Raw genomic sequence first — 11,344 nt, 5'->3', positions numbered from 1 at the left:
CTGTACGTTTGAAGCTTCCAATACACCCACCCCTCTGTGTATATGAGAAATGATATAAGCCAGTGGAGGGGTTAACTCAACACTGCTCAGCCAGACTTCTGAGATTTGAGAAAGAACACCAAGGACTAGTTTCAATGTATGCAACTCATACATATGATAAATCTATCCTGGCTCCCGATGGATCTTATCAAGGGAAGGCCTAGAGATTGCTATGCTTGGTTGAGGGAGGGCAGGGAGAATGTATATTCCTTAGCTGGGCAGAAAACCTGGCTTCTTTATGCCTCAAAAACTGTACTACAAAAAACACAATGCACTGAATTATTTGAGAGGGTCCTACAAACATGAAAAGCAGGGGAAATCCTTTTGCAAGGCGGGGCAAGGTCCTGATTAGTAGGAACATCCAGTTCTACAGAACAGTGTTCAAAAGCTAAGAAGGGGAGATTTCCAAGTGAGAAGGGGAGATTCACTGCTTTTCTACTTCCCCCTAAAGGCAAACTGGCACAGGAGTGTTGTTTTATAGTCATTGGAAAGCTGTCATATGGTACTTGTTTGGCTAAGCCCCTAATCCTCAGGAAACGCAGCTTACTGTAGGATCCAGCAACCTCTGGTGTCAAGGAACTGTGCTCCAGTAACCAAGGTGCCTGCTACAACTGTTGTGACAAAGTAATGGTTGGCAAGGTATGCCATGTCACAGAAAGAGTTTGGCCACTCATCCAACAGATGGATTGTGGTCCCAACTTAATTCCCTCGTGCCAAAGAGATTCAGCCTTCAAAAGCCTCTTGTTTGGCAGCAGTTCCCCTTTGCAGCCTGAAGACATACCAAGGGGTCTGATTCCAGAGAGTTGGGTGTAGTATCCTTGCCACTCCGTTCCTCTGGGGGTGAGACAGTGCTGTGGGGCCCCACACTGGGTGGGGGAAGGTGATAGAGCTTTGACTGGTCTTGTTGGGCCGATGGCCATGGCAACGTGTCTCGCACCCATTCCACAGGATCTTCCCAGGCAGCTTTCTGCCCATGCACCTGCGGTGGGGATAGGCACAAAAGAATACTGAGAAACAAGTCACATATACATGCACTCCCCCCCCCATCTTTTGGGTGGGTGGAAGCTCAGAGTACATTCAAGCAGGAGCTGGATGACATTTGAAGAAACAGCTTTGCTGCAAGATACTTGATGATGGACAATTTCAAGCAGTGCAGCTTCTAACTAAGTAATCCACCCATGCAAATGGGTGCAGCGCACAGTCACCATTACTAGTGAGGATGTGGATGTGGGTAAATGTACCTTGATCCCATCCTTTGCTCCCTCCTGAAGGTAGGGGATGATGGAATTGTTCCACAGATCAATGAACCAGGTCCGGAAATCCTCAATACCAATGGGGCATGACAGGAAGAAACAGGGACCTGGTAAGGAAAAGGAAAATGGGGAGCGTTAGCTAGTAGCCCACAAAAGAACACCAACCCCATGCAATGTTCTTTGCCTCAGAGGATTACTGTTATGCCAGATACAATAAGTCAGTGAAGTGTATTGGATAGATTGCTAGACTTGCACCAATAGGTTTACTGGTCCAGTTCAAGTCACTATATCTTAGTCTAGCAAACTTAATCAGATGTTTGTGAAGACAACCTCATCTCTGCAACACTGAACTGCTTGTAGGGAAAGAAGGATACCAATTCAATACATCAGTACATTCCCTAATTGCTGTCACTTTCCAGGGGTTAATCAAACAAGGCTCTGAAGCAGACAGAGGAACCAACAACCCAAAAGGAATGACTAAATTATTGACCAATCCGTAACTTGGATCTGATCTGCATCTGAAATACTGAAGAGAACTTCTGGTATTTGGCTGTTAAACATGTAGCAGAAAGCAGGGCTTAATTGGCGCCAGAAAATTAAAACCATTAAACTGAAGAGGAAGCTGCCTACTTCCTAAATTTTGACTCCTACCTTTATCAAACGGGTGGAACCACAGTCCAGCCAGTGGTCCTATGCTGACATAAGGAAATCAAGCAATTATTCTGCAATGGCAAACTTGGACTAACAATTGAGGGTGCCTCTGAGTATATGCAGACTGGTTACTCAATGGTGGGAGAAAAGCAAACACCTAATTTACGAGGAATAAATGGCAAGCATGCCAAAAGACAGGTTGTAGCTTTTATGCAGCCTTGAGCTCTGGAATCCCCCCATTAGTTAACCACTGGAAACAACAACAACATTCAACACCCCTCCCCTGTTTCCTGAATGGCAATCCTTGTTCCTGACAGTATCTCCAGCCAGCATAGCTCAATCCACCACTTACCAATGAGGAAGTCAGAGGTGCTGTGCTTTTCCAGGAAGGTGTGCAAATGGTACCAGAGCTTGGGCACCCAGTCCAGCACACGCAGCAACTCCTCCCGGTTGGCATTGACATCGCTGTCGGACTCAAGCAGCTTCCGGCGTAGATAGCGCACCAGGAAGCCATTGGCTGGCTCCACGTTATTAGAGAATGTCAGCATCCTGTAGCATTAAGATGACAGGTTAGTAATGATAGGGATTATATATAGTCCTTCCCATAGCAGAACAACAGCTTCTGGAACTGTCAGGTGGGAACAGAGGAGGTGCTATTTCAAAGCCCAACACAATCCTGCCTCCTCCATTGGGATCATCATTTCTGCCCTTACCTGAAGCTGAGATGAAGGCCATGATTTGGAGTCATCTTCACAGGCTGGTTGGTTGTCCCGATGATATAGGGGCTGGTGGGAGAGAGAACAGCAGCTCTATCAGAGATGATGTATCCTAACAGGGGGAATGTCTGGAAGCTGTTTACTCTGTCACTCCCCAGCTCTCAACACAGTGCCTGCCTCACATCTAGAAGTGGTTTTGACTATGACTAATGCAATGTCTCTTGCTCATATCAATTCCCTCCTCCACTCTGTAAGAGACAGTGGAACAGAGCTATGGAGAGGAAAAAAGTTAAATGGAGGGAAGTTTTGCTAATAAGAACAAGGGCTGTGCTGAGATTCAGGCATGTGCCAAAAGCTGATATGACAACAGTCCTATATTTAGGATATTAAGAACATAAGAAGAGCTCTGCTGAATCAGCTCATCCAACCTAGAATTCTGCAAGCTTCCTACAGTATGCACTTTTCCTACAAAGGTGGAATTTAAAAATCTGAATGTGTAATAAAACTTGGCTGTGTCCTTAATATCATCTGAAGCTTTTTCCCTGGCCCAGAAATTCTTGGTAATGGGGTACACACCTCTCTCTGGCCAAAGAAAAGATGGGCTCATAGCAGAGTACTGCTCAACCTTTTCTGGCAAGGCCACTTTCCACCCATGTACAGTACAATGTGGACATGGCCACCTTGGTCTTGGAATGGTTTTGCTCCTAGCTGAGATGGAGAGCAGGCAACACAAGAATGCTGGAAAGGCAGGCTCAGTAACCTGCAGGGATGCTGCGGCTAAAATCCGTATCACTCAAATGAATTTTGTCTTATTCACTGTGAATTCGCTGCCTTCCAAGACCAAATCAAGAGCTTGAAGGCATGTAATATTTGAAAGCTAAACAAATAAAATCTAAATGACTCAACTACATGTGGGTAGGTCCAATCCCATGGAGATCCAAACAATTTGTTTAAGCGATGTTGTTGCATCATTCATGCACAACCTGCTGTCATGTGCTGGTGTGGTTTAATTATTAATATCGATGCTGCTGACATTTCTACATGTTATCTGAATTGTGTCCTGTGACTTGACTTATGATATGACCTATTTTTTAATGTAAATTGCTTTGAGATCACTTGTGACAAAAAGTGGTATGTAAGCCCATTAAATAACAGTAATATTAATTGTGCCATGGTTTGGCCACTCCATGACATAGAACAAGGGGCGGAGAAGTTCTCTTCCTTGGTAGGGAAATCAAGAGACAGTTATGATGCAGGCCTGAGACATTAGTAAAGCCATAACATCATCAACAATTGCCCCACTGAGAGCGGCAGGATAGGCAGAGTAATATACACTGCAGGGTACCACAGCACCACACCATCTGCCAGACCTTGTGAGCTGTAGAGCATAAATGCCTTTGACCTGATTCAGCAGTGCTCTTATGTTAGAACACAATATCCGAGACTCCCAAGAAGGATGTTAGTGGCCTCCCCACACTTGCCACTCTTTAACAAAAATGTTTTATATTTCTTTTTTTAAAAATAAAAAATGGCTGCTCCCATAGTTCCTCCAATGCAAATAAGGTTTGTCCCTCTCCTTCCAATTCTGTTTTCATTTTCAACATTCACCTCCCCCCCTCCAAAATGTAAACAAAATTTTAACTGATTGCTCCCATAGACCCACCACCGTGATGCCAAAGAGTTTTTGGGGCCATCCCACGACCCCCCACCCTCCAAACTATCATTTTAAAAAAACACACGCCAAAAATAAAAAATAAAAATAATTTTCTTCTGAATTTTATAATAAACTATTGAAAATTGTGTATTAAAAGTTAACGGGATTGTCCTTTGGAAAGCAACTTCACCTACTTTTGCTATACCCACTTCAACATGCAGCCCCTGGGTGGCTGACCATGAGATAAAGCAGCCCTTGACCCAGAAAAGGTTAGTCACCCAGTTTCAGAATAATCCTCGAGTGTAAGATTGCTATTAAGAGGTAGGAGTCAAATGCGACAGTACTGTAAATCAGTCTCTCACCATTTGTGGTACTTGCAGGTGAGTGCTCCATTGACGAGCTCGCTGATAGAGCCAGGCTCACTGAGGTCATCAAGAAGGATGACCAATGGCACATCTATCCCTGTTTCCCGATCAATCTGATTGGCCAGATTGGAGAGGTAAAGCTGTAGGTCCTTGTAAAGAAAGATGCAAAATGGAAGTCACTGTATCAGCATGTGAAATACACACACACACACACACACACACACACACACACACACACTACATATTAGTATAAGAAGAAATGCAAGGATATAAGGAATAGTGATTTCCCCAGGCTGAGAACTGGGCTTAGAATTGAGGAGGGCTAGTTTGGATTGGAGGGCCACATTGGCAAAAGGCCAGTGATGAAGAATATGGGAGGGATAAGCCTTGTCCGTGGAAGACCATGCAAGGACTTCTGCTAGCACAAAGGGGCTTCCCCCCACCCCAAAAAAAGGCTTTGGGGAGGGGGATTGTGAGAACCCACGGAACAGTGTGTGGGTGGAGAAGAGGGTAGATAATTCCATCAGGCAAGCAGAAATGCTCATGCTGACAAAGTGCTTAGCACGATGTTTAATTCCTCTTATACCTGCTATCATAATACCTACTTACTAGGGAGTAAGTTCTACTGAACTCACAGGGTTCTGGGTAGATATGTACAGAGTTGTGTTGGGGGATCAAGGATTGCAACTAGTATGCCTAAGGTTTTTCCACCTAAAATTACAAGGAGTCTGTGACTTAAGAATGAAGGTAATCAAGCAGGGCTGTGCTAGGCATCAGAGAGCGCGGAAGTGCAGAAATTCCCAAGTAGACAGTCCCAGGCAAGGAGTTTCACACCTTGCATGACTGCTGGTGCATATTGAAAGTGTTGACAATGCCATCAGTGACTTCACGGCCTGAGCGCTCCACCAAATACTCAGCCAGACGATTCGTTAGGTAGGTTTTGCCAGTTCCACTTGGCCCAGAAAGGATAAGGCGGCGGTGCTTGAGCAGAAGGCTTATGTAGTGCTGCATCATGGGCTTGGGGATAAGGGTCTCAAACACCAAGCTGTCCACACACTTCTCTTTCAAACCTGTGTAGAAGAATGCAGCTGTTGAAAGGCCTCCCCTCTCACACTCAGGACTTTAATAACATTTGTGGTTCCCTTTTCTGCCATGGTAGGCTCTTTCCTCCAAAAGCATCCTCCCCAACCATTTCATGATCATAGAATCATAGAATCATAGAGTTGGAAGAGACCACAAGGGCCATCGAGTCCAACCCCCTGCCAAGCAGGAAACACCATCTGACCACTCCTGACATATGGTTGTCAAGCCTCTGCTTAAAGACCTCCAAAGAAGGAGACTCCACCACACTCCTTGGCAGCAAATTCCACTGTCAAACAGCTCTTACTGTCAGGAAGTTCTTCCTAATGTTTAGGTGGAATCTTCTTTCTTGTAGTTTGGAACCATTGCTCCGTGTCCGCTTCTCTGGAGCAGCAGAAAACAACCTTTCTCCCTCCCTCCCATCCTTTTATATATTTGAACATGGCTATCATATCACCCCTTAACCTCCTCTTCTCCAGGCTAAACATGCCCAGCTCCCTTAGCCGTTCCTCATAAGGCATCGTTTCCAGGCCTTTGACCATTTTGGTTGCCCTCCTCTGGACACGTTCCAGTTTGTCAGTGTCCTTCTTGAACTGTGGTGCCCAGAACTGGACACAATACTCCAGGTGAGGTCTGACCAGAGCAGAATACAGTGGCACTATTACTTCCCTTGATCTAGATGCTATACTCCTATTGATGCAGCCCAGAATTGCATTGGCTTTTTTAGCTGCCGCGTCACACTGTTGGCTCATGTCAAGTTTGTGGTCAACCAAGACTCCTAGATCTTTTTCACATGTACTGCTCTCAAGCCAGGTGTCACCCATCTTGTATTTATGCCTCTCATTTTTTTTGCCCAAGTGCAATACTTTACATTTCTCCCTGTTAAAATGATGTGAGGACACTGTTTCCTCTTGAGTAAATATATCACTACTTCATGTATAGCAGTCTGATATCTATCTCTCTGGTCTGGGAGATTTGTTCCGACCAAAGTTTGAAAGCCAGGAGGTTTGTTTTAACTAAGTTTTGTTAGAACAAACCACAGTTGGAAGCAGAACGGAACTGGGGTGTGTTTTAAGGAGAAAATTATATCTCCTCCTCCTTTTCGATACAGAGATGTAAAGATGGAGAACGTGCAAAGTTCACTGCTGTTTGAGCCTAATAATATAAATTATGGTTTAGATAAAGAGTCTGAAATGGGATAAAGGTAAAGGTAAAGGGACCCCTGACCACTAGGTCCAGTCATGACCGACTCTGGGGTTGCGACGCTCATCTCGCTTTATTGGCCGAGGGAGCCGGCGTACAGCTTCCGTTTCATGTGGCCAGCATGACTAAGCCGCTTCTGGTGAACCAGAGCAGCACACGGAAATGCCGTTTACCTTCCCGCTGGAGTGGTACCTATTTATCTACTTGCACTTTGACGTGCTTTTGAACTGCTAGGTTGGCAGGAGCAGGGACAGAGCAATGGGAGCTCACCCTGTCTCGGGGATTTGAACCGCCGACATTCTGATCGGCAAGACCTAGGCTCTGTGGTTTAACCCAGAGCGCCACCCGCGTCCCCTGAAATGGGATACGGCACTCCTATTTCAACTCTGTATCAGAACTACAGGAATAATATTTATAACCATCCCAGTTAAAAGGGACCTAGGAGGTGATGCGGTTCAACCCCTTGCTGTATGCAGGATACAACTACAGCAGACCTGACAGCATCCCAGCTTCAGCTTAAAAGCCTCCAGTAAAGGGAGAGCCCACCTATCTCCCAAGACAGTCTGTTCAGAGTGTGTGTGTAGAGGGGGAATTACCATTAGGAAGTTTCTCCTCATGTTTAGCTGAAATCTGCTGCCTGCTCTATGGAGCAAGGGAGAAAAAGAATTGCTGCATCTCCTCCTTTACTTCACCTCAGATACTTGAAAACCGCAATCATGTATCCCCTTAATATCTTTTCATGTACATACCCTACATATACCTAGCCCTTTCAACAATTCCTCAAAAGACTGAAGTTTCCAGATCCCTCACCATGCTGTCTGCTCTCTTCCAGAAATGCTCCCCTATTTGTCAGTGTGGTGCCCAGAACTGGACAGTATGTATTTAAGATGCAGAACTATTACGTCTTGTGATCTGGATACTATTAATGCAGCCTAAGATCACATTCAATATTTTTAGCAGCCACATTGCAGTATACAGTGGTACCTTGGGTTACATACGCTTCAGCTTACATACGCTTCAGGTTACAGACTCCGCTAACCCAGAAATAGTACCTCGGGTTAAGAACTTTGCTTCAGGATGAGAATAGAAATCGTGCTCCAGCGGCACGGCAGCAGCAGGAGGCCCCATTAGCTATAGTGATGCTTCAGGTTAAGAACAGTTTCAGGTTAAGAACGGACCTCCAGAACAAATTAAGTACTTAACCCAAGGTACCACTGTATATTCCTTTCAGTAAAGCCAAACATAGGTTTTCACCTACAGCAGATGTGGGGAACCTTTGGCCCGCTGGATGTTTTGCTGAACTACAACTCCCATCAGCCCCAGCAAACATGGCCAGTGGCCAGGGATGATGGGAGCTGTAGTTCAGTAACTTATAGAAGACCAGGGTTCCAGTGCTGCATTTAGCAGCTCGCCACTGCCTCTTCTGACTTCAGTAGTGCTTTCCAGAGGCTCTCTAATTTAGAGGTCCGTGTTGCTTTCTACCCCACCCTTTGACCCTGCTTGGAACTGAACCAGATAGAAGCAAAGGATCAAGCAGAGGTGGCCTGGCATATCACTGGTAATAAATGCGTGTCAAGATAGCTGTGGGGGTACCTTTCAATGTCACAGCGATGCTGGTCACACCCCGTCGGCAAGCCGGCATTTCTGGTGGCTCTGTGTCCAAGACTCGCTTGATGTGGCTGATGCTATAACCATAGACAGACTCAATGCTGAGCCCCAGTGTGAGAGCAGGGTCCATCTTGGTGACGTAGTCCTGAGTGAAGACAAAGAGTAGCTTGGTTCAAGTCAGGAGTAAGCCTGATGCTAGACTGGTTAGAACCTTTTATTTTGAAGTATCCACAGTTCTTGGGGTAGCTTACAATGTGTTGTTTTTTTTAACCAAATAAAATAGCAATCAGTGCAAAAATAAAAAATAAAAGAAGAACCACAACCACTAGTAGTAAATTAAAACAGAAACAGGCACTTGCTCACTCAGAAACCTCCAGATGTCTGGGCAAACCAAAGATTTTTTATCGGGTTGCTGTAAGTCATTAGAAGAGGCTGTGAGAAGGGAGTTGCTCCTGGATGACTTTGGGCCAGCTATATAACCTTACCCTTAGCTACCTTGCAGAGTTGCTGCAAGCATAAAATGAGGGGAAAGAGAACCATGTATGCTATGCAGGACAGGGTGAGAGGTGTAGAAGTTGGTTCAGCATCCCAGAAATGTGGAATGAAGTTTCTGAAGATGTTATCACAACTACAAAGTTGCTGTTAGCATCTCACCTTGAAGACCTGACAGACGGCTTCATCCAGCATTTTCCAATCCAGTTTCCCACTCACTTTGCTACTGCCCAGATAGAATTCCTGCTGCTTCAGGTCCTGGAAGCCAAAAGCAAGATATAAAAGCGGCTGAGATTTGGAATCTGCCGCTACCAGTTTACAATGGCAACCGGATCAACTCAGCATTGTCCTCACACCATACATTGCAGCTGGATAATGCCTCTCCCCACTTTTCCATTGATGCTTACCCCTTTGATGATGTGCTGAGGTGGCATGCGCACTACAATTCGTAGTGTCACCTCATCCCTCTGGGTGCCAGCACTGATGCCATCCATTGGCGAAAGCTCTAGAGAAGGGGAAAATAAGTATATACACTGTGCAGAAGTAGAAACCATTGATGGTATTGCCAGGTATCCCCATGTGTCAAAGTGAAATATTTCCTTCCTCTATAATCCTACAGTTTAGTGTCTTTTGGACTCTGCCATAATGGTTCCCCTATACAGTCCAGGACACCCCCCCCCAAGTTTGGTTGATACAACTTTTCTCTCTCTCCAGCACAAGAACTACCTCCTGTTAGTCTTCAGTGCAGCACCTCTTCTCTTGCCCTGGACCTAGTCTCAACCCCAGGTAGGTTCTCCCACTAAGATACAATCAGTAAGCAATAAAGCAATGGCATCAACATAGTGTTTGTAGTATGTGACCAAATGTCACTGTAACCAAATTCCTTTTTTGTGTGTGGGTGCCATTATTGTTTGTTTTTTTAAAAAAAAAAATTTAATTGATTTTCTTTTCTCATAACAATTATTCAATGTCTCATTTAGCATCCATTTTCTACTTTCCCCCTTCCCTGTTGACTTCCCCCAACTTCCATTTCTGGTTGTTACATCAAATGTTACATTCTGCTGCATTCTGATACATAATGTTCTGTTATCGCTAAATATATGTCTTGTTCTCTGTAAATAAAGTTGTAAATGTTTATTTAAATCCTGCCAACGAGTCCATGTTTTTTGTTGTTTCTGCAAGTATGTTGTAAAGGGACCTCATTCTCCAAGTTCCTGATGCAAGCAAGGCACAACTAGGCCACTGCCCCCACAACCCATCCAAATCTTCCTTCTCACCTCTCTTTCCCATCCCTGTTCCACAAAGAAAATATCTTGAAAAAACAGAAGCAGAGATTTTGCAACAGCAAATGAACTAGTATCAAAAGCTCTTCGGCCTTTCTCTATGTGACTCTGTCTCTGTTTCATACCTGTATCAGTCAAACTGGGACTGAAAGGGTGAGTGAGCTGGAGCCCTAGAGAGCGCCTTGGGGAAGAGGCGGCAGATGAGCTCAAGACATGACTTGGGATGGAGCTTGGCACAGACGAGGGCCCAGGGACCACCTTCAGCCGGTCGTTCTCAGCTTTCAATAGATCCACTTCCAGCTACAGGGAATGAAAAGACAGCAGTGGCAGGAATGAGAGTGCTGATAACATTAAGGCTTCCTACAGCCTAAAAAGGAGACTACAGCGGAAAATCCTAACAGACGGAGCATTCCCCAAGGGTTGTACATTGGAAAAAGAGATTTTCACAGCCAAATTCCATCCAAGGGTCCCTTTCCTACCAGGAGAGCAGGTGCCCGATTTAAAAGGCTCGTGGCCTGTCTCTCAAAATGCTGCCCAAACAAAGCAGCTGTTTCAGCTTCAGAAACTGTTGCTGCCATCTCTCTCAACTCTGCTCCAGATAATGTACTTCTGTGGAGTTTCTTTGCAACAATGAATTTGCTTAAAACACTGCTACTGGACCAATGTCAGGAAATAAGGACACTCCAATGGATAAGGCAAATGAATGCAACCCAGTGATGGGAAACCTGTGGCCCTCCATATGCTGCTGGTCTGTAACTTCCATCATCCCCTGACCATCAACCATCAACCACACTGGCAGGAGTTAATGGGAGTGGAGAGTCCAACATCTGGAACTTCACAGGCTCCCCATCTTTTCTGTAACCTGTCTCATGATGGTGTCTTGCCAGCAGGCACTGGGCCAATTGAAGGGCATTCATTCAGCCTGCTTTGTCTGTTTGCGAAAGAAACAAATTGACCAACAGAAAATGCTTAGAAAATTGCTGTCAAGAGCATGGAGACC

The 11,344-nt window shown here is 45.2% G+C and overlaps 1 protein-coding gene across 10 annotated transcripts in view; it reads right to left on the bottom strand.

Annotated features, from left to right (window-relative positions):
• NAV1 (neuron navigator 1) overlaps positions 1 to 11,344 on the bottom strand; it is a 292,439-nt gene that overhangs the window by 14,264 nt on the left and 266,831 nt on the right. For all 10 annotated transcript variants that reach the window (XM_079978772.1, XM_079978776.1, XM_079978777.1 and 7 more), the window contains 10 exons: positions 10,470 to 10,644; positions 9,469 to 9,566; positions 9,224 to 9,319; positions 8,555 to 8,714; positions 5,513 to 5,748; positions 4,676 to 4,827; positions 2,657 to 2,728; positions 2,296 to 2,492; positions 1,281 to 1,399; positions 821 to 1,018 (listed from right to left, as the gene is read on the bottom strand). In XM_079978772.1, the coding sequence (XP_079834898.1) occupies positions 821 to 1,018; positions 1,281 to 1,399; positions 2,296 to 2,492; positions 2,657 to 2,728; positions 4,676 to 4,827; positions 5,513 to 5,748; positions 8,555 to 8,714; positions 9,224 to 9,319; positions 9,469 to 9,566; positions 10,470 to 10,644 (1,503 nt within the window). The remainder of the gene's footprint in view (positions 1 to 820; positions 1,019 to 1,280; positions 1,400 to 2,295; positions 2,493 to 2,656; positions 2,729 to 4,675; positions 4,828 to 5,512; positions 5,749 to 8,554; positions 8,715 to 9,223; positions 9,320 to 9,468; positions 9,567 to 10,469; positions 10,645 to 11,344) is intronic.

This window comes from Podarcis cretensis (genome assembly GCF_951804945.1).
Source record: "Podarcis cretensis genome assembly, chromosome: 6".
Lineage (NCBI taxonomy): Eukaryota > Metazoa > Chordata > Lepidosauria > Squamata > Lacertidae > Podarcis > Podarcis cretensis.
Note: the sequence above shows the minus strand (reverse complement) of the source record. Positions and strands in the feature narration are given on the sequence as shown.